The 24,645-nt window shown below is 44.5% G+C and overlaps 1 protein-coding gene across 1 annotated transcript in view; it reads left to right on the top strand.

Annotated features, from left to right (window-relative positions):
* LOC311115595 (uncharacterized protein) overlaps positions 1–24,645 on the top strand; it is a gene marked incomplete at both ends in the record, with an annotated part of 61,528 nt that overhangs the window by 22,081 nt on the left and 14,802 nt on the right. Inside the window, 8 exons of the mRNA XM_084190756.1 lie at positions 4,024–4,114; positions 10,484–10,587; positions 12,560–12,623; positions 12,725–12,838; positions 13,045–13,206; positions 17,915–18,028; positions 22,492–22,550; positions 22,701–22,824. Coding sequence (XP_084046882.1) covers positions 4,024–4,114; positions 10,484–10,587; positions 12,560–12,623; positions 12,725–12,838; positions 13,045–13,206; positions 17,915–18,028; positions 22,492–22,550; positions 22,701–22,824 — 832 coding nt within the window. The remainder of the gene's footprint in view (positions 1–4,023; positions 4,115–10,483; positions 10,588–12,559; positions 12,624–12,724; positions 12,839–13,044; positions 13,207–17,914; positions 18,029–22,491; positions 22,551–22,700; positions 22,825–24,645) is intronic.

Below are 24,645 nucleotides of genomic sequence, written 5' to 3'. Positions count from 1 at the left end.
TGGCATAATGATGGTGGTTAGGGTTAGGGAGTATGGAGAGATGGTACCCACAGGTCCCCTCTGGCCAGTTGGCATAATGATGGTGGTTAGGGTTAGGGAGTATGGAGAGATGGTACCCACAGGTCCCCTCTGGCCAGTTGGCATAATGATGGTGTTTAGGGTTAGGGAGTATGGAGAGATGGTACCCACAGGTCCACTCTGGCCAGTTGGCATAATGATGGTGGTTAGGGTTAGGGAGTATGGAGAGATGGTACCCACAGGTCCCCTCTGGCCAGTTGGCATAATGATGGTGGTTAGGGTTAGGGAGGATGGAGAGATGGTACCCACAGGTCCACTCTGGCCAGTTGGCATAATGATGGTGGTTAGGGAGTATGGAGAGATGGTACCCACAGGTCCCCTCTGGCCAGTTGGCATAATGATGGTGTTTAGAGTTAGGGAGTATGGAGAGATGGTACCCACAGGTCCCCTCTGGCCAGTTGGCATAATGATGGTGTTTAGGGTTAGGGAGTATGGAGAGATGGTACCCACAGGTCCCCTCTGGCCAGTTGGCATAATGATGGTGTTTAGGGTTAGGGAGTATGGAGAGATGGTACCCACAGGTCCACTCTGGCCAGTTGGCATAATGATGGTGTTTAGGGAGTATGGAGAGATGGTACCCACAGGTCCCCTCTGGCCAGTTGGCATAATGATGGTGTTTAGGGTTAGGGAGTATGGAGAGATGGTACCCACAGGTCCCCTCTGGCCAGTTGGCATAATGATGGTGTTTAGGGAGGATGGAGAGATGGTACCCACAGGTCCACTCTGGCCAGTTGGCATAATGATGGTGGTTAGGGAGTATGGAGAGATGGTACCCACAGGTCCACTCTGGCCAGTTGTCATAATGATGGTGTTTAGGGTTAGGGAGTATGGAGAGATGGTACCCACAGGTCCCCTCTGGCCAGTTGGCATAATGATGGTGGTTAGGGTTAGGGAGTATGGAGAGATGGTACCCACAGGTCCACTCTGGCCAGTTGGCATAATGATGGTGGTTAGGGAGTATGGAGAGATGGTACCCACAGGTCCACTCTGGCCAGTTGGCATAATGATGGTGGTTAGGGTTAGGGAGTATGGAGAGATGGTACCCACAGGTCCACTCTGGCCAGTTGGCATAATGATGGTGGTTAGGGAGTATGGAGAGATGGTACCCACAGGTCCACTCTGGCCAGTTGGCATAATGATGGTGTTTAGGGTTAGGGAGTATGGAGAGATGGTACCCACAGGTCCACTCTGGCCAGTTGGCATAATGATGGTGTTTAGGGTTAGGGAGTATGGAGAGATGGTACCCACAGGTCCCCTCTGGCCAGTTGGCATAATGATGGTGTTTAGGGTTAGGGAGTATGGAGAGATGGTACCCACAGGTCCACTCTGGCCAGTTGGCATAATGATGGTGTTTAGGGTTAGGGAGTATGGAGAGATGGTACCCACAGGTCCACTCTGGCCAGTTGGCATAATGATGGTGTTTAGGGTTAGGGAGTATGGAGAGATGGTACCCACAGGTCCACTCTGGCCAGTTGGCATAATGATGGTGGTTAGGGAGTATGGAGAGATGGTACCCACAGGTCCACTCTGGCCAGTTGTCATAGTGATGGTGTTTAGGGTTAGGGAGGATGGAGGGATGTGATGAGGTAAAGATGGAATTCACTTAGAATATTATTATTGATGCTGCTGCTCTCCCCCCCCCCCCCCGCGGTCTGCGACACTCTAGACACCTGTAAGGAAAGACCAGCCATGTCTGGGCTGCCGTCATATCATGTCTCAGGGTGTCTGGGTGTGTGTGTGTGTGTGTGTGTGTGCGGGGTGTGTGTGTGTGTGTGTGCGTGTGCGTGTGTGTCTGTGTGAAGTTGGCACAGTGAGCACATTCCAGCGTTAAGTTTCACCTCTTCGTCTGGTTCACTGAAAACCTCCCCGTTGCCGTTACCCTACACCGAGCACCCACAGGTCCCCTCTGGCCAGCTGTCATAATGACGGTGTTCAGGGTTAAGCTGTTGGCAGTGGGGAGGGTTGAAAAGACTTGTCGTTTTTTTTTAACCTTCATTTTGACAGGGAAGTCATACTGAGACTAGGGTCTGTTTTCCAGATGAGCCCTGCATAAATACACCCAACTCATACAGTACACAATGAAACAGTCACATTTATCAACATAGAGGTCTCTGATCATCACGCTGAATGGACCCAGGGGGGACCAGAACGTCTCATTTCAGACAGCTCTGTGAGTTAATCCACATAAAAGCAGCTTTAACCAACTCTGTGGAGACCGAAGGGGCCTCCAGTGTTATCCAAAGCCTGAGACCGGGTTTGGTCCTTTGGAAGTCTAAATTGAATTAATGACGATACATAGGAAGTTTCTGCATGAGTGCTTTCTAAATAAACACAAGAGAATGCTGCTCTCTCCTTACATACGAAGAGGGCCAACCCACCTTTTGATACAAAACACAATGGTGAGTTCTTTAACCATCACCAGTAATAAACCTATAGGGCCCAATGGTGAGTTCTAGAACCATCACCAGTAATAAACCTATAGGGCCCAATGGTGAGTTCTAGAACCATCACCAGTAATACACCTATAGGGCCCAATGGTGAGTTATAGAACCATCACCAGTAATACACCTATAGGGCCCAATGGTGAGTTCTAGAACCATCACCAGTAATACACCTATAGGGCCCAATGGTGAGTTCTAGAACCATCACCAGTAATAAACCTATAGGGCCCAATGGTGAGTTCTAGAACCATCACCAGTAATAAACCTATATGGCCCAATGGTGAGTTCTAGAACCATCACCAGTAATAAACCTATAGGGCCCAATGGTGAGTTCTAGAACCATCACCAGTAATAAACCTATAGGGCCCAATGGTGAGTTCTAGAACCATCACCAGTAATAAACCTATAGGGCCCAATGGTGAGTTCTAGAACCATCACCAGTAATACACCTATAGGGCCCAATGGTGAGTTCTAGAACCATCACCAGTAATACACCTATAGGGCCCAATGGTGAGTTCTAGAACCATCACCAGTAATAAACCTATAGGGCCCAAAGGTGAGTTCTAGAACCATCACCAGTAATACACCTTTAGGGCCCAATGGTGAGTTCTAGAACCATCACCAGTAATACACCTATAGGGCGTTCAATTTGTGTACCGTTCAAACGAATCATTACAAATTCATTTAAATCTGGGTTATGAGACCTAGTAAAAAGCATGCATTTTGTTTTGTTTGCATTTAGCACTAACTTTAGATCCAATAGTGACCTCTGCAGTGTGTTGGTATTTTAGTGTTACCTAGTGTTTATATTGACATTCAGTTCAGTGTGTGTGTCTGTGTGTGGTTTCTGTTTCAGTGGGGAGAGTGGATCAGGCCTCTGCAGTGTGTTGGTGTGTTAGTGTTACCTAGTGTTTATATTGACATTCAGTTCAGTGTGTGTGTCTGTGTGTGGTTTCTGTTTCAGTGGGGAGAGTGGATCAGGCCTCTGCAGTGTGTTGGTGTGTTAGTGTTACCTAGTGTTTATATTGACATTCAGTTCAGTGTGTGTGTCTGTGTGTGGTTTCTGTTTCAGTGGGGAGAGTGGATCAGGCCTCTGCAGTGTGTTGGTGTGTTAGTGTTACCTAGTGTTTATATTGACATTCAGTTCAGTGTGTGTGTCTGTGTGTGGTTTCTGTTTCAGTGGGGAGAGTGGATCAGGCCTCTGCAGTGTGTTGGTGTGTTAGTGTTACCTAGTGTTTATATTGACATTCAGTTCAGTGTGTGTGTCTGTGTGTGGTTTCTGTTTCAGTGGGGAGAGTGGATCAGGCCTCTGCAGTGTGTTGGTGTGTTAGTGTTACCTAGTGTTTATATTGACATTCAGTTCAGTGTGTGTGTCTGTGTGTGGTTTCTGTTTCAGTGGGGAGAGTGGATCAGGCCTCTGCAGTGTGTTGGTGTGTTAGTGTTACCTAGTGTTTATATTGACATTCAGTTCAGTGTGTGTGTCTGTGTGTGGTTTCTGTTTCAGTGGGGAGAGTGGGTCAGGGAAGACTGAGGCCACTAAACTGGTGCTGCGTTACCTAGCAGCAATACACCACAAACACAACGTTACACAGCAGGTAAACACACACACACACACACACACACACACACACACACACACACACACACACACACACACACACACTTCTGTATCCTAACCTTGTCTCCCTGTGTCTGTCTCCCTGTGTCTATCTCCCTGTGTCTGTCTCCCTGTGTCTGTCTCCCTGTGTCTGTCTCCCTGTGTCTGTCTCCCTGTGTCTGTCTCCCTGTGTCTGTCTCCCTGTGTCTGTCTCCCTGTGTCTATCTCCCTGTGTCTGTCTTCCTGTGTCTCTGTGCTGCTCAGATTCAGGTAGTTGGTTTCTGCATGTCTCTCTGTCTGTCTGTCTGTCTGTCTGTCTGTCTGTCTGTCTCTCTGTCTGTCTGTCTGTCTGTCTGTCTGTCTGTCTGTCTGTCTGTCTGTCTGTCTGTCTGTCTGTCTGTCTGTCTCTCTGTCTGCATGTCTCTCTGTCTGTCTGTATCTGTGTTCAGTAAAGCTTGGTTTGTGTCCCAATTACCATACTATCATAATACATTCTATTACCATACTATCATAATACATTCTATTACCAAACTATCATAATACATTCTATTACCATACTATCATAATACATTCTATTACCATACTATCATAATACATTCTATTACCATACTATCATAATACATTCTATTACCATACTATCATAATACATTCTATTACCATACTATCATAATACATTATATTACCATACTATCATAATACATTCTATTACCATACTATCATAATACATTATACTACCATACTATCATAATACATTCTATTACCATACTATCATAATACATTCTATTACCATACTATCATAATACATTCTATTACCATACTATCATAATACATTCTATTACCATACTATCATAATACATTCTATTACCATACTATCATAATACATTCTATTACCATACTATCATAATACATTATATTACCATACCATCATAATACATTCTATTACCATACTATCATAATACATTATATTACCATACTATCATATTACATTCTATTACCATACTATCATAATACATTCTATTACCATACTATCATAATAAATTATATTACCATACTATCATAATACATTATATTACCAAACTATCATAATACATTCTATTACCATACTATCATAATACATTCTATTACCATACTATCATAATATATTATATTACCATACTATCATAATACATTCTATTACCATACTATCATAATACATTCTATTACCATACTATCATATTACATTCTATTACCATACTATCATAATACATTCTATTACCATACTATCATAATACATTCTATTACCAAACTATCATAATACATTCTATTACCAAACTATCATAATACATTCTATTACCATACTATCATAATACATTATATTACCATACTATCATAATACATTCTATTACCATACTATCATAATACATTCTATTACCATACTATCATATTACATTCTATTACCATACTATCATAATACATTCTATTACCATACTATCATAATACATTCTATTACCATACTATCATAATACATTATATTACCATACTATCATAATACATTCTATTACCATACTATCATAATACATTATACTACCATACTATCATAATACATTCTATTACCATACTATCATAATACATTCTATTACCATACTATCATAATACATTCTATTACCATACTATCATAATACATTCTATTACCATACTATCATAATACATTCTATTACCATACTATCATAATACATTCTATTACCATACTATCATAATACATTATACTACCATACTATCATAATACATTCTATTACCATACTATCATAATACATTCTATTACCATACTATCATAATACATTCTATTACCATACTATCATAATACATTCTATTACCATACTATCATAATACATTATATTACCATACTATCATAATACATTCTATTACCATACTATCATAATACATTCTATTACCATACCATCATAATACATTCTATTACCATACTATCATAATACATTATATTACCATACTATCATATTACATTCTATTACCATACTATCATAATACATTCTATTACCATACTATCATAATAAATTCTATTACCATACTATCATAATACATTATATTACCAAACTATCATAATACATTCTATTACCATACTATCATAATACATTCTATTACCATACTATCATAATATATTATATTACCATACTATCATAATACATTCTATTACCATACTATCATAATACATTCTATTACCATACTATCATATTACATTCTATTACCATACTATCATAATACATTCTATTACCATACTATCATAATACATTCTATTACCAAACTATCATAATACATTCTATTACCAAACTATCATAATACATTCTATTACCATACTATCATAATACATTATATTACCATACTATCATAATACATTCTATTACCATACTATCATAATACATTCTATTACCATACTATCATATTACATTCTATTACCATACTATCATAATACATTCTATTACCATACTATCATAATACATTCTATTACCATACTATCATAATACATTCTATTACCAAACTATCATAATACATTCTATTACCATACTATCATAATACATTCTATTACCATACTATCATAATACATTCTATTACCATACTATCATAATACATTCTATTACCATACTATCATAATACATTCTATTACCATACAATCATAATACATTATATTACCATACAATCATAATACATTCTATTACCATACTATCATAATACATTCTATTACCATACTATCATAATACATTCTATTACCATACTATCATAATACATTCTATTACCAAACTATCATAATACATTCTATTACCATACTATCATAATACATTATATTACCATACAATCATAATACATTCTATTACCATACTATCATAATACATTATATTACCATACTATCATAATACATTCTATTACCATACTATCATATTACATTCTATTACCATACTATCATAATACATTCTATTACCATACTATCATAATACATTCTATTACCATACAATCATAATACATTATATTACCATACTATCATAATACATTATATTACCATACTATCATAATACATTCTATTACCATACAATCATAATACATTCTATTACCATACTATCATAATACATTCTATTACCATACTATCATAATACATTCTATTACCATACTATCATAATACATTCTATTACCATACCATCATAATACATTCTATTACCATACTATCATAATACATTCTATTACCATACTATCATAATACATTCTATTACCATACTATCATAATACATTATATTACCATACTATCATAATACATTCTATTACCATACTATCATAATACATTCTATTACCATACTATCATAATACATTCTATTACCATACAATCATAATACATTCTATTACCATACTATCATAATACATTCTATTACCATACTATCATAATACATTCTATTACCATACTATCATAATACATTCTATTACCATTCTGTTTAAACTGGGACTGTTCTGACTGTGTCTCTGCTGTACTGGGCTGTGTCTTTGTAATGTTCTGTCTGCATGTTCTACCTGCTGTGTTCTGAAGAGGAGCTAGCTACCCTGTCTGCATGTTCTACCTGCTGTGTTCCTAGCTACCCTGTCTGCATGTTCTACCTGCTGTGTTCTGAAGAGGAGCTAGCTACCCTGTCTGCATGTTCTACCTGCTGTGTTCTGAAGAGCAGCTAGCTACCCTGTCTGCATGTTCTACCTGCTGTGTTCTGAAGAGGAGCTAGCTACCCTGTCTGCATGTTCTACCTGCTGTGTTCTGAAGAGGAGCTAGCTACCCTGTCTGCATGTTCTACCTGCTGTGTTCTGAAGAGGAGCTAGCTACCCTGTCTGCATGTTCTGCCTGCTGTGTTCTGAAGAGCAGCTAGCTACCCTGTCTGCATGTTCTACCTGCTGTGTTCTGAAGAGCAGCTAGCTACCCTGTCTGCATGTTCTACCTGCTGTGTTCCTAGCTACCCTGTCTGCATGTTCTGCCTGCTGTGTTCTGAAGAGCAGCTAGCTACCCTGTCTGCATGTTCTACCTGCTGTGTTCTAAAGAGCAGCTAGCTACCCTGTCTGCATGTTCTACCTGCTGTGTTCTGAAGAGCAGCTAGCTACCCTGTCTGCATGTTCTACCTGCTGTGTTCTGAAGAGCAGCTAGCTACCCTGTCTGCATGTTCTACCTGCTGTGTTCTGAAGAGCAGCTAGCTACCCTGTCTGCATGTTCTACCTGCTGTGTTCTGAAGAGCAGCTAGCTACCCTGTCTGCATGTTCTACCTGCTGTGTTCTGAAGAGGAACTAGCTACCCTGTCTGCATGTTCTACCTGCTGTGTTCCTAGCTACCCTGTCTGCATGTTCTACCTGCTGTGTTCTGAAGAGGAGCTAGCTACCCTGTCTGCATGTTCTACCTGCTGTGTTCTGAAGAGCAGCTAGCTACCCTGTCTGCATGTTCTACCTGCTGTGTTCTGAAGAGCAGCTAGCTACCCTGTCTGCATGTTCTACCTGCTGTGTTCTGAAGAGGAGCTAGCTACCCTGTCTGCATGTTCTACCTGCTGTGTTCTGAAGAGCAGCTAGCTACCCTGTCTGCATGTTCTACCTGCTGTGTTCTGAAGAGCAGCTAGCTACCCTGTCTGCATGTTCTACCTGCTGTGTTCCTAGCTACCCTGTCTGCATGTTCTACCTGCTGTGTTCTGAAGAGGAGCTAGCTACCCTGTCTGCATGTTCTACCTGCTGTGTTCTGAAGAGCAGCTAGCTACCCTGTCTGCATGTTCTACCTGCTGTGTTCTGAAGAGCAGCTAGCTACCCTGTCTGCATGTTCTACCTGCTGTGTTCTGAAGAGGAGCTAGCTACCCTGTCTGCATGTTCTACCTGCTGTGTTCCTAGCTACCCTGTCTGCATGTTCTACCTGCTGTGTTCTGAAGAGCAGCTAGCTACCCTGTCTGCATGTTCTACCTGCTGTGTTCTGAAGAGCAGCTAGCTACCCTGTCTGCATGTTCTACCTGCTGTGTTCCTAGCTACCCTGTCTGCATGTTCTACCTGCTGTGTTCTGAAGAGCAGCTAGCTACCCTGTCTGCATGTTCTACCTGCTGTGTTCTGAAGAGCAGCTAGCTACCCTGTCTGCATGTTCTACCTGCTGTGTTCCTAGCTACCCTGTCTGCATGTTCTACCTGCTGTGTTCTGAAGAGCAGCTAGCTACCCTGTCTGCATGTTCTACCTGCTGTGTTCCTAGCTACCCTGTCTGCATGTTCTGCCTGCTGTGTTCTGAAGAGCAGCTAGCTACCCTGTCTGCATGTTCTACCTGCTGTGTTCTGAAGAGCAGCTAGCTACCCTGTCTGCATCTTCTACCTGCTGTGTTCTGAAGAGCAGCTAGCTACCCTGTCTGCATGTTCTACCTGCTGTGTTCTGAAGAGCAGCTAGCTACCCTGTCTGCATGTTCTACCTGCTGTGTTCTGAAGAGGAGCTAGCTACCCTGTCTGCATGTTCTGCCTGCTGTGTTCCTAGCTACCCTGTCTGCATGTTCTACCTGCTGTGTTCTGAAGAGCAGCTAGCTACCCTGTCTGCATGTTCTACCTGCTGTGTTCTGAAGAGCAGCTAGCTACCCTGTCTGCATGTTCTACCTGCTGTGTTCTGAAGAGCAGCTAGCTACCCTGTCTGCATGTTCTACCTGCTGTGTTCTGAAGAGCAGCTAGCTACCCTGTCTGCATGTTCTACCTGCTGTGTTCTGAAGAGCAGCTAGCTACCCTGTCTGCATGTTCTACCTGCTGTGTTCTGAAGAGCAGCTAGCTACCCTGTCTGCATGTTCTACCTGCTGTGTTCTGAAGAGCAGCTAGCTACCCTGTCTGCATGTTCTACCTGCTGTGTTCCTAGCTACCCTGTCTGCATGTTCTACCTGCTGTGTTCCTAGCTACCCTGTCTGCATGTTCTACCTGCTGTGTTCTGAAGAGCAGCTAGCTACCCTGTCTGCATGTTCTGCCTGCTGTGTTCCTAGCTACCCTGTCTGCATGTTCTACCTGCTGTGTTCTGAAGAGGAGCTAGCTACCCTGTCTGCATGTTCTACCTGCTGTGTTCTGAAGAGGAGCTAGCTACCCTGTCTGCATGTTCTACCTGCTGTGTTCTGAAGAGGAGCTAGCTACCCTGTCTGCATGTTCTACCTGCTGTGTTCTGAAGAGCAGCTAGCTACCCTGTCTGCATGTTCTACCTGCTGTGTTCCTAGCTACCCTGTCTGCATGTTCTACCTGCTGTGTTCCTAGCTACCCTGTCTGCATGTTCTACCTGCTGTGTTCTGAAGAGGAGCTAGCTACCCTGTCTGCATGTTCTACCTGCTGGTATTTCCATTTTGATGTTTTATTTAATACGTTGCCAGATTCTTGAGGCGGCTCCTCTTCTGGAATCATTTGGAAATGCCAAAACAGTTCGCAACGACAACTCCAGTCGCTTCGGGAAATACGTGGAGATCTATCTGGAGGAGTGAGTATGATCTGGTGTATATCTATCTATCTGGAGGAGTGAGTATGATCTGGTGTATATAGATCTATCTGGAGGAGTGAGTATGATCTGGTGTATATAGATCTATCTGGAGGAGTGAGTATGATCTGGTGTATATAGATCTATCTGGAGGAGTGAGTATGATCTGGTGTATATAGATCTATCTGGAGGAGTGAGTATGATCTGGTGTATATAGATCTATCTGGAGGAGTGAGTATGATCTGGTGTATATAGATCTATATCTCTCTGGAGGAGTGAGTATGATCTGGTGTATATAGATAAATCTTGAACAGTGAGTAATGATCACTGACTATAACCTCTATCCTCTGGTCTATGGCCTCTATACCTGGTGTTGCTTCTATGGTTTTAACCTTTCACTATGGTGATGGGGAGGGACTCCGCTGTCCTGACATTAGGGGGAAGGTTGTTCCACCATCTAGGGGTGTGATGGGGAGAGGGTGTTAACTCTGGGGGGGGGGGTGTTAACTGTAGGGGGGGGGGGTTAACTCTAGGGGTGTGATCGGAGGGTTGTTAACTCTAGGGGTGTGATCAGCGGTGTGTGTGTGTGTGTTAACTCCAGGGGTGTGATCAGCGGTGTGTGTGTGTGTGTGTTAACTCCAGGGGTGTGATCAGCGGTGTGTGTGTGTGTGTGTTAACTCTAGGGGTGTGATCAGCGGTGTGTGTGTGTGTGTGTGTGTTAACTCTAGGGGTGTGATCAGCGGTGTGTGTGTGTGTGTTAACTCCAGGGGTGTGATCAGCGGTGTGTGTGTGTGTGTGTTAACTCTAGGGGTGTGATCAGCGGTGTGTGTGTGTGTGTGTTAACTCCAGGGGTGTGATCAGCGGTGTGTGTGTGTGTGTGTTAACTCCAGGGGTGTGATCAGTGGTGTGTGTGTGTGTGTGTTAACTCTAGGGGTGTGATCAGTGGTGTGTGTGTGTGTGTTAACTCCAGGGGTGTGATCAGCGGTGTGTGTGTGTGTGTTAACTCCAGGGGTGTGATCAGCGGTGTGTGTGTGTGTGTGTGTGTGTGTTATCTCCAGGGGTGGGATCAGCGGTGTGTGTGTGTTAACTCTAGGGGTGGGATCAGCGGTGTGTGTGTGTGTGTTAACTCCAGGGGTGTGATCAGCGGTGTGTGTGTGTGTGTGTGTGTTAACTCCAGGGGTGTGATCAGCGGTGTGTGTGTGTGTGTGTTAACTCCAGGGGTGTGATCAGCGGTGTGTGTGTGTGTGTGTTAACTCCAGGGGTGTGATCAGCGGTGTGTGTGTGTGTTAACTCTAGGGGTGGGATCAGCGGTGTGTGTGTGTGTGTGTTAACTCTAGGGGTGTGATCAGCGGTGTGTGTGTGTGTGTGTTAACTCTAGGGGTGTGATCAGCGGTGTGTGTGTGTGTGTGTGTGTTAACTCTAGGGGTGTGATCAGCGGTGTGTGTGTGTGTGTGTGTTAACTCTAGGGGTGTGATCAGCGGTGTGTGTGTGTGTGTGTTAACTCTAGGGGTGTGATCAGCGGTGTGTGTGTGTGTGTGTGTTAACTCCAGGGGTGTGATCAGCGGTGTGTGTGTTAACTCCAGGGGTGTGATCAGCGGTGTGTGTGTGTGTGTTAACTCCAGGGGTGTGATCAGCGGTGTGTGTGTGTGTGTGTTAACTCCAGGGGTGTGATCAGCGGTGTGTGTGTGTGTGTTAACTCCAGGGGTGTGATCAGCGGTGTGTGTGTGTGTGTTAACTCCAGGGGTGTGATCAGCGGTGTGTGTGTGTGTGTTAACTCCAGGGGTGTGATCAGCGGTGTGTGTGTGTGTGTTAACTCCAGGGGTGTGATCAGCGGTGTGTGTGTGTGTGTTAACTCTAGGGGTGTGATCAGCGGTGTGTGTGTGTGTGTTAACTCCAGGGGTGTGATCAGCGGTGTGTGTGTGTGTGTTAACTCTAGGGGTGTGATCAGCGGTGTGTGTGTGTGTGTTATCTCCAGGGGTGTGATCAGCGGTGCCATAACCTCTCAGTATCTGATGGAGAAGTCCCGTATAGTCTTCCAGGTGAGACGCAAACACACACACTGACTCTCACTCAGTCACATGGACACGTGGCTCTGGATGGGTCCATGTGCTAAATGCCTGAAATGGAAATGTGTCCCCAGGCCAAAGATGAGAGGAACTACCATATCTTCTATGAGATGCTGTCAGGTCTTCCCCTCCAACAGAGACAGGCCTTCTACCTGCAGGAGGCCGAGACGTACTATTACCTTAACCAGGTACACACACACACACACACACACACACACACACACACACACACACACACACACACACTCACACACACTCACACACACACACACACACTCACACACACTCACACACACTCACACACACACACACACACACACACACACACACACACACACACACATGCTCACACACACACACACACAGCTGATGTCCAAAGGTCCTGTGTGTCCAGGGAGGGGATTGTGGGATAGCAGGAAAGAGTGACAGGGAGGACTTTCTGCGTCTGCTGGCTGCCATGGAGATCCTTCACTTCACCCCTGACGACCAGGCGTCCATCTTTAGAGTCCTGTCTTCTATTCTACACCTGGGGAATGTCTACTTCCAAAGATACGAGGTACGGCTGTCTAACCCCAACCTTAAAGGGATAGTTAGAGATTTTTGCCCAATCAAGCCCATTGTTCTACTTACCTAAAATCTAAAACTATCCCTTTAAACCCTAACTCCTAACCCGTGGGCGGCAGGTTGCCTAGCAATGGGTCTGAGCTGGCAACCGGAGGGTTGCTGGTATCTAATCCTAGATGCCATTGAATGCCGTTGTGCCCTTGAGCAAGGCACTTAACCCAGTGTGGCAGTCCCCTGCTCCAACCTCTCCTACCTCTATATGTATGTAACATTCCCTTGCTCCAACCTCTACATGTATGTAACAGTCCCCTGCTCCAACCTCTACATGTATGTAACAGTCCCCTGCTCCAACCTCTACATGTATGTAACAGTCCCCTGCTCCAACCTCTACATGTATGTAACAGTCCCCTGCTCCAACCTCTACATGTATGTAACAGTCCCCTGCTCCAACCTCTACATGTATGTAACAGTCCCCTGCTCCAACCTCTCCTACCTCTACATGTATGTAACATTCCCCTGCTCCAACCTCTCCAACCTCTATATGTATGTAACATTCCCCTGCTCCAACCTCTATATGTATGTAACAGTCCCCTGCTCCAACCTCTATATGTATGTAACAGTCCCCTGCTCCAACCTCTCCTACCTCTACATGTATGTAACAGTCCCCTGCTCCAACCTCTACATGTATGTAACAGTCCCCTGCTCCAACCTCTACATGTATGTAACAGTCCCCTGCTCCAACCTCTATATGTATGTAACAGTCCCCTGCTCCAACCTCTATATGTATGTAACAGTCCCCTGCTCCAACCTCTACATGTATGTAACAGTCCCCTGCTCCAACCTCTACATGTATGTAACAGTCCCCTGCTCCAACCTCTATATGTATGTAACAGTCCCCTGCTCCAACCTCTACATGTATGTAACAGTCCCCTGCTCCAACCTCTATATGTATGTAACAGTCCCCTGCTCCAACCTCTATATGTATGTAACAGTCCCCTGCTCCAACCTCTACATGTATGTAACATTCCCCTGCTCCAACCTCTCCAACCTCTATATGTATGTAACAGTCCCCTGCTCCAACCTCTACATGTATGTAACAGTCCCCTGCTCCAACCTCTATATGTATGTAACAGTCCCCTGCTCCAACCTCTCCAACCTCTACATGTATGTAACAGTCCCCTGCTCCAACCTCTATATGTATGTAACAGTCCCCTGCTCCAACCTCTATATGTATGTAACAGTCCCCTGCTCCAACCTCTACATGTATGTAACAGTCCCCTCTCCTACCCCTACATGTATGTAACAGTCCCCTGCTCCAACCTCTACATGTATGTAACAGTCCCCTCTCCTACCCCTACATGTATGTAACAGTCCCCTGCTCCAACCTCTACATGTATGTAACAGTCCCCTGCTCCAACCTCTCCTACCTCTACATGTAACAGTTCCCTGCTCCAACCTTTACATGTATGTAACAGTCCCCTGCTCCAACCTCTCCAACCTCTACATGTATGTAACAGTCCCCTGCTCCAACCTCTATATGTATGTAACAGTCCCCTGCTCCAACCTCTATATGTATGTAACAGTCCCCTGCTCCAACCTCTACATGTATGTAACAGTCCCCTGCTCCAACCTCTATATGTATGTAACAGTCCCCTGCTCCAACCTCTACATGTATGTAACAGTTTCCTGCTCCTACCTCTCCAATCTCTACATGTATGTAACATTCCCCTGCTCCAACCTCTCCAACCTCTACATGTAACAGTCCCCTGCTCCAACCTCTACATGTATGTAACAGTCCCCTGCTCCAACCTCTATATGTATGTAACAGTCTCCTGCTCCAACCTCTACATGTATGTAACAGTCCCCTGCTCCAACCTCTATATGTATGTAACAGTCCCCTGCTCCAACCTCTACATGTATGTAACAGTCCCCTGCTCCAACCTCTATATGTATGTAACAGTCCCCTGCTCCAACCTCTACATGTATGTAACAGTTTCCTGCTCCTACCTCTCCAACCTCTACATGTATGTAACATTCCCCTGCTCCAACCTCTCCAACCTGTACATGTATGTAACATTCCCCTGCTCCAACCTCTACATGTATGTAACATTCCCCTGCTCCAACCTCTACATGTATGTAACAGTCCCCTGCTCCAACCTCTATATGTATGTAACAGTCCCCTGCTCCAACCTCTACATGTATGTAACAGTCCCCTGCTCCAACCTCTATATGTATGTAACAGTCCCCTGCTCCAACCTCTACATGTATGTAACAGTTTCCTGCTCCTACCTCTCCAACCTCTACATGTATGTAACATTCCCCTGCTCCAACCTCTCCAACCTCTACATGTAACAGTCCCCTGCTCCAACCTCTACATGTATGTAACAGTCCCCTGCTCCAACCTCTATATGTATGTAACAGTCTCCTGCTCCAACCTCTATATGTATGTAACAGTCCCCTGCTCCAACCTCTATATGTATGTAACAGTCCCCTGCTCCAACCTCTACATGTATGTAACAGTCCCCTGCTCCAACCTCTATATGTATGTAACAGTCCCCTGCTCCAACCTCTACATGTATGTAACAGTTTCCTGCTCCTACCTCTCCAACCTCTACATGTATGTAACATTCCCCTGCTCCAACCTCTCCAACCTGTACATGTATGTAACATTCCCCTGCTCCAACCTCTACATGTATGTAACAGTTTCCTGCTCCTACCTCTCCAACCTCTACATGTATGTAACATTCCCCTGCTCCAACCTCTCCAACCTCTACATGTATGTAACAGTCCCCTGCTCCAACCTCTACATGTATGTAACAGTCCCCTGCTCCAACCTCTATATGTATGTAACAGTCCCCTGCTCCAACCTCTACAACCTCTATATGTATGTAACAGTCCCCTGCTCCAACCTCTACATGTATGTAACATTCCCCTGCTCCAACCTCTCCAACCTCTACATGTATGTAACAGTCCCCTGCTCCAACCTCTACATGTATGTAACAGTCCCCTGCTCCAACCTCTACATGTATGTAACAGTCCCCTGCTCCAACCTCTACATGTATGTAACATTCCCCTGCTCCAACCTCTACATGTATGTAACAGTCCCCTGCTCCAACCTCTACATGTATGTAACAGTTCCCTGCTCCAACCTCTACATGTATGTAACAGTCCCCTGCTCCAACCTCTACATGTATGTAACAGTTCCCTGCTCCAACCTCTATATGTACAGTGCATACGGAAAGTATTCAGAAATACCTTATTTACGTAAGTATTCAGACCCTTTGCTATGAGACTTGAAATTGAGCTCAGGTGCATCCTGTTTCCATTGATCATCCTGGAGATGTTTCTACAACTTGATTGGAGTCCACCGGTGGTAAATTCAATTGATTGGACATGATTTGGAAAGGCACACACCTGTCTATATAAAGGTCCCACAGTTGGCAGTGCATGTCAGAGCAAAAACCAAGCCATGAGGTCGAAGGAATTGTCCGTAGAGCTCCGAGACAGGATTGTGTTGAGGCACAGATCTGGGGAAGGGTACCAAAAAATGTCTGCAGCATTGAAGGTCCCCAAGAACACAGTGGCCTCCATCATTCTTAAATGGAAGAAGTTTGGAACCACCAAGACTCTTCCTAGAGCTGGCCGCCCAGCCAAACTGAGCAATTGGGGGAGAAGGGCCTTTGGTCAGGGAGGTGACCAAGAACCCGATGGTCACTCTGACAGAGCTCCAGAGTTCCTCTGTGGAGATAGGAGAACCTTCTAGAAGGACAACCATATCTGCAGCACTCCACCAATCAGGCCTTTATGGTAGAGTGGCCAGACGGAAGCCACTCCTCAGTAAAAGGCACATGACAGCCCACTTGGAGTTTGCCAAAAGGCACCTAAAGGACTCTCAGATCATGAGACACAAGATTCTCTGGTCTGATGAAACCAAGATTGAACTCTTTGACCTGAATGCCAAGCGTCACATCTGGAGGAAACCTGGCACCATCCCTACGGTGAAGCATGTTGGTGGCAGCATCATGCTGTGGGGATATTTTTCAGCGGCAGGGACTGGGAGACTAGTCAGGATCGAGGGAAAGGTGAACGGAGCAAAGTACAGAGATATCCTTGATGAAAACCTGCTCCACAGTGCTCAGGACCTCAGACTGGGGCGAAGGTTCACCTTCCAACAGGACAACGACCCTAAGCACACAGCCAAGACTACGCAGGAGTGGCTTCGGGACAAGTCTCTGAATGTCCTTGAGTGGCCCAGCCAGAGCCCAGACTTGAACCCGATCAAACATCTCTGGAGAGACCTGAAAATAGCTGTGCAACGACGCTCCCCATCCAACCTGACAGAGCTTGAGAGGATCTGCAGAGAAGAATGGGAGAAACTCCCCAAATACAGGTGTGCCAAGCTTGTAGCGTCATACCCAAGAAGACTCAAGGCTGTAATCGCTGCCAAAGGTGCTTCAACAAAGTACTAAGTGAAGGTCTGAATACTTATGTAGATGTTATATTTCTGTTTTATTTTACATTTGCAAAAATGTATAACCTGTTTTTGCTTTGTCATTATGGGGTATTGTGTGTAGATTGATGAAAAAAACGATTTAATCAATTTTAGAATAAGGCCGTAACGTAACAAAATGTGGAAAAAGTCAAAGGGTCTGAATACTTTCCGAATGCGCTGTATGTTTGTCTTTTGTGTTGTACTGCAGGCTGATGGCCAGGAGGTGGCGTCTGTGGTCAGTGCTCAGGAGATCAGAGTTGTAGCTGAACTGCTCCAGATATCCCCTGAGGGACTACAGAAGGCCATTACACACAAAGTCACGGTCAGGATATAGCATCTCTACTCCCTGAATACAGCATCTAGTACTCTATAATTTACCTCTATCATCTCTACTCTATCATCTGTAGTCTCTATCATCTCTACTCTATCATCTGTAGTCTCTATCATCTCTACTCTATCATCTGTAGTCTCTATCATCTCTACTCTATCATCTGTAGTCTCTATCATCTCTACTCTATCATCTGTAGTCTCTATCATCTCTACTCTATCATCTGTAGTCTCTATGATCTCTTCTCTACTCTATCATCTGTAGTCTCTATCATCTCTATATCACCTGTACTCTATCATCTGTAGTCTCTATCATCTCTACTCTATCATCTGTAGTCTCTATCATCTCTACTCTATCATCTGTAGTCTCTATCATCTCTACTCTATCATCTGTAGTCTCTATCATCTCTACTCTATCATCTGTAGTCTCTATGATCTCTTCTCTACTCTATCATCTGTAGTCTCTATCATCTCTATATCACCTGTACTCTATCATCTGTAGTCTCTATCATCTCTACTCTATCATCTGTAGTCTCTATCATCTCTACTCTATCATCTGTAGTCTCTATCATCTCTACTCTATCATCTGTAGTCTCTATCATCTCTACACTATCATCTGTAGTCTCTATGATCTCTTCTCTACTCTATCATCTGTAGTCTCTATCATCTCTACTCTATCATCTGTAGTCTCTATCATCTCTACTCTATCATCTGTAGTCTCTATGATCTCTTCTCTACTCTATCATCTGTAGTCTCTATCATCTCTACTCTATCATCTGTAGTCTCTATCATCTCTACTCTATCATCTGTAGTCTCTATGATCTCTTCTCTACTCTATCATCTGTAGTCTCTATCATCTCTACTCTATCATCTGTAGTCTCTATCATCTCTACTCTATCATCTCTACTCTATCATCTCTACTCTATCATCTCTACTCTACTCTATCACACAAAGTCACCTTTAGAACATAGCATCTCTACATTATCTCTATCATCTCTAGCTAGCTGGAGCTGAATGAGCAGCATGCCAAGTAACGTAGTAGACTGCCCTGGTATATACACACTGGGGTCTGGTAGACTGCCCTGGTATATACACACTGGGTATAATGGAGGTAACTGGGGTCTGGTAGACTGCCCTGGGATATACACACTGTGTGTAATGGAGGTAACTGGGGTCTGGTAGACTGCCCTGGGATATACACACTGGGTGTAATGGAGGTAACTGGGGTCTGGTAGACTGCCCTGGGATATACACACTGTGTGTAATGGAGGTAACTGGGGTCTGGTAGACTGCCCTGGGATATACACACTGGGGTCTGGTAGACTGCCCTGGTATATACACACTGGGGTCTGGTAGACTGCCCTGGTATATACACACTGGGGTCTAGTAGACTGCCCTGGTATATACACACTGGGGTCTAGTAGACTGCCCTGGTATATACACACTGGGGTCTGGTAGACTGCCCTGGTATATACACACTGGGGTCTAGTAGACTGCCCTGGTATATACACACTGGGGTCTGGTAGACTGCCCTGGTATATACCCACTGGGGTCTGGTAGACTGCCCTGGTATATACACACTGGGGTCTGGTAGACTGCCCTGGGATATACACACTGGGGTCTGGTAGACTGCCCTGGTATATACACACTGGGGTCTAGTAGACTGCCCTGGTATATACACACTGGGGTCTGGTAGACTGCCCTGGTATATACCCACTGGGGTCTGGTAGACTGCCCTGGGATATACACACTGGGGTCTGGTAGACTGCCCTGGGATATACACACTGGGGTCTGGTAGACTGCCCTGGGATATACACACTGGGGTCTGGTAGACTGCCCTGGGATATACACACTGTGTGTAATGGAGGTAACTGGGGTCTGGTAGACTGCCCTGGGATATACACACTGGGGTCTGGTAGACTGCCCTGGTATATACACACTGGGGTCTGGTAGACTGCCCTGGGATATACACACTGGGGTCTGGTAGACTGCCCTGGGATATACACACTGTGTGTAATGGAGGTAACTGGGGTCTGGTAGACTGCCCTGGGATATACACACTGGGGTCTGGTAGACTGCCCTGGTATATACACACTGGGGTCTGGTAGACTGCCCTGGGATATACACACTGGGGTCTGGTAGACTGCCCTGGTATATACACACTGTGTGTAATGGAGGTAACTGGGGTCTGGTAGACTGCCCTGGGATATACACACTGGGGTCAATTACTGGGAGGGAGAGAGGGAGGGAGAGGGAGAGAGGGAGGGAGAGAGAGAGAGGGAGGGAGAGAGAGAGAGACCACGTATTCACCCTGCACACCCTAATTGACAAACAAACAAACCAAAACAAAGGCAAAGTCTTCTCATGCTTTGTTGATTTCAAAAAAGCTTTTGACTCCATTTGGCATGAGGGTCTGCTATACAAACTGATGGAAAGTGGTGTTGGGGGGAAAACATACGACATTATAAAACCCATGTACACAAACAACAAGTGTGCTGTTAAAATTAGCAAAAAACACACACATTTCTTTCCACAGGGCCGTGGGGTGAGACAGGGATGCAGTTTAAGCCCCACCTTCTTCAACATAATAATAATAATATGCCATTTAGCAGACGCTTTTATCCAAAGCGACTTACAGTCATGCGTGCATACATTTTTGTGTATGGGTGGTCCCGGGGATCGAACCCATATATATCAACGAATTGGCGAGGGCACTAGAACAGTCTGCAGCACCCGGCCTCACCCTACTAGAATCTGAAGTCAAATGTCTACTGTTTGCTGATGATCTGGTGCTTCTGTCACCAACCAAGGAGGGCCTACAGCAGCACCTAGATCTTCTGCACAGATTCTGTCAGACCTGGGCCCTGACAGTAGATCTCAGTAAGACAAAAATAATGGTGTTCCAAAAAAGGTCCAGTTGCCAGGACCACAAATACATATTCCATCTAGACACCGTTGCCCTAGAGCACACAAAAAACTATACATACCTTGGCCTAAACATCAGCACCACAGGTAACTTCCACAAAGCTGTGAACGATCTGAGAGACAAGGCAAGAAGGGCCTTCTCTGCCATCAAAAGGAACATCAAATTCGACATACCAATTAGGATCTGGCTAAAGATACTTGAATCAGTTATAGAACCCATTGCCCTTTATGGTTGTGAGGTCTGGGGTCTGCTCACCAACCAAGAATTCACAAAATGGGACAAACACCAAATTGAGACTCTGCATGCAGAATTCTGCAAAAATATCCTCAGTGTACAACGTAAAACACCAAATAATGCATACAGAGCAGAATTAGGCCGATACCGACTAATTATCAAAATACAGAACAAAGACATTCAATTCTATAACCACTTAAAAGGAAGCGATTCTCAAACCTTCTATAAAAAATCCATCACCTACAAAGAGATGAACTTGGAGAAGAGTCCCCTAAGTAAGCTGGTCCAGGGGCTCTGTTCACAAACACAAACAGACCCCACAGAGCCCCAGGACAGCAACACAATTAGACCCAACCAAATCATGAGAAAACAAAAAGAGAATTACTTGACACATTGGAAAGAATTAACAAAAAAACTGAGCAAACTAAAATGCTATTTGGCCCTAAACAGAGAGTACACAGTGGCAGAATACCTGACCACTGTGACTGACCCAAACTTAAGGAAAGCTTTGACTATGTACAGACTCAGTGAGCATAGCCTTGCTATTGAGAAAGGCCGCCGTAGGCAGACCTGGCTCTCAAGAGAAGACAGGCTATGTGCACACTGCCCACAAAATGAGGTGGAAACTGAGCTGCAATTCCTGACCTCCTGCCAAATGTATGACCATATTAGAGACACATATTTCCCTCAGATTACACAGACCCCAAAAAATTTGAAAACCAATAAAATTTTGATAAACTCCCTTATCTATTGGGTGAAATACCACAGTGTGCCATCACAGCTGCAAAATTTGTGACCTGTTGCCACAAGAAAAGGGCAACCAGTGAAGAACAAACACCATTGTAAATACAACCCATATTTATGTTTATTTATTTTCCCATTTGTACTTTAACTATTTGCACATCATTACAACACTGTATATAGACATAATATGACATTTGAAATGTCTTTATTCTTTTGGAACTTCTGAGTGTAATGTTTACTGTTAATATTTATTGTTTATTTCACTTTAGTTTATTATCTACTTCACTTGCTTTGGTAATGTTAATATACGTTTCCCATGTCAATAAAGACCTTAAATTGAAATTGAATTGAATTGAAATTGAGAGAGAGAGAGAGAGACGTTATTACATGATATACCCTTTGAGGAGAGAGAGGAAGTTTCAAGAGGGTTGGAAAACATTTGACACCGCAAATATAGAGAAGAGTGTGACTTTCCTTGGATTGGTTGTGCTGAGTTGTGTTCCACCAATCAGACCTGTGTGTTCTGTTGGTAACTAACTGATGTCTCTCTCCAGGAGACCATGAGGGAGAAGATCTACACCCCTCTGACTGTAGAGAGCGCTGTAGACGCCAGGTGAGGACCACAGCTGATTCACTGGAACTCCCAGCATGCACTCTTCGCCATGCTGTTGACATGCCACTTTTTAAGCCTAGCAGCAGTTGTCCCTTGGGGGGGATAAATCCATCTGAATGTCTGTCTCTGTGTCTGTCTGTCCTGCTCCAGAGATGCTGTTGCCAAAATCCTGTACTCTCTGTTGTTCCGCTGGCTGACTGAGAGGATTAATGGACAGGTCTACCCTCGACACCACGCCCTGTCAATATCTATACTGGATATATATGGCTTTGAGGTACTTTATCTGTCCCTCCATCTCTCTCTTCCTCCGTCTCTCCCTCCATCTCTCTCCCTCCATCTCTCTCTCCATCTCTCTCTCCCTCCCTCTGTCTCTCCATCTCTCTCTCCCTCCGTCTGTCCCTCCATCTCTCTCTCCCTCCGTCTGTCTCTCCATCTCTCTCTCCCTCCGTCTGTCCCTCCATCTCTCTCTCCCTCCGTCTGTCTCTCCATCTCTCTCTCCCTCCGTCTGTCCCTCCATCTCTCTCTCCCTCCGACTGTCCCTCCATCTCTCTCCCTCCATCTCTCTCTCCCTCCATCTCTCTCCCTCCCTCTCTCTCTACCTCCATCTCTCTCTCCCTCCCTCTCTCTCTCCCTCCATCTCTCTCTCCCTCCGTCTGTCCCTCCATCTCTCTCTCCCTCTGTCTGTCCCTCCATCTCTCTCTCCCTCCTTGGCTGGATGTCCTTTGGGTGGTGGACCATTCTTGATACACACGGGAAACTGTTGAGCGTGAAAAACCCGGCAGCGTTGCAGTTCTTGACACAAACAGGTGCACCTGGCACCTACTATCATAACCCCTTCAAAGGCACTTCAATATTTTGTCTTGCCCATTCACACTCTGAATGGAACACATACACAATCCATGTCTCAATTGTTTCATGGCTGAAAAATCCTTCTTTAACCTGTCTCCTCCCCTTCATCTACACTGATTAACAACTGACATCAATAAGGGATCATAGCTTTCACCTGGATTCACCTGTTCAGTCTATGTCATGGAAAGAACAGGTGTTCCTAATATTTTGTCCACTCAGTGTCTAAGGCTATGATATGTCGCCAGGGTACTGGATGTATCTAATTGGGTAATTTGCATCTCCTTGTGTCTGTGAGGACTCTGTATCTCTAACAGCACCTGTATATATGTATCATGGTGGATGTACATGTAACTGCCAAAATAAAGGAAACATCCAACGTATCATGGTGGATGTACAGGTAACTGCCAAAATAAAGGAAACATCCAACGTATCATGGTGGATGTACAGGTAACTGCCAAAATAAAGGAAACATCCAACGGATCATGGTGGATGTACAGGTAACTGCCAAAATAAAGGAAACATCCAACGGATCATGGTGGATGTACAGGTAACTGCCAAAATAAAGGAAACATCCAACGTATCATGGTGGATGTACAGGTAACTGCCAAAATAAAGGAAACATCCAACGGATCATGGTGGATGTACAGGTAACTGCCAAAATAAAGGAAACATCCAACGGATCATGGTGGATGTACAGGTAACTGCCAAAATAAAGGAAACATCCAGCGTATCATGGTGGATGTACAGGTAACTGCCAAAATAAAGGAAACATCCAACGTATCATGGTGGATGTACAGGTAACTGCCAAAATAAAGGAAACATCCAACGTAAAAGTGTCTTTAACAGGGCATTGGGCCACCAGCAGCCAGAACAGCTTCAATGCACCTTGGCATAGCTTCTACAAGAGTCTGGAACTCTATTGGATGGGGATGCGACCGCCGTTCTTCCACGAGGAATTCCATCATTTGGTGTTTTATTGATGGTGGAGGAAAACACCGCTCCAGAATCTCCCATAAGTGTTGAATTGGGTTGAGGTCTTGCGACTGAGACGGCCGTGGCATATGGTTTACATCGTTTTCATGGTCATCAAACCATTCAGGGACCACTCCTGCCCTGTGGATGGGGGCGTTGTCATCCTATCGGGGGCACAGCCATGGTAGCCAAAATGAATGGCCTGCCCAGCATTTTTACACATGACCTTAACCATGCAAATTGCTTAATTAACTCAGCCGTGTGGAAGCACCAT

Source organism: Coregonus lavaretus, assembly GCF_964263955.1.
Source record: "Coregonus lavaretus genome assembly, contig: HAP1_SCAFFOLD_145, whole genome shotgun sequence".
Lineage (NCBI taxonomy): Eukaryota > Metazoa > Chordata > Actinopteri > Salmoniformes > Salmonidae > Coregonus > Coregonus lavaretus.
Note: the sequence above shows the minus strand (reverse complement) of the source record. Positions and strands in the feature narration are given on the sequence as shown.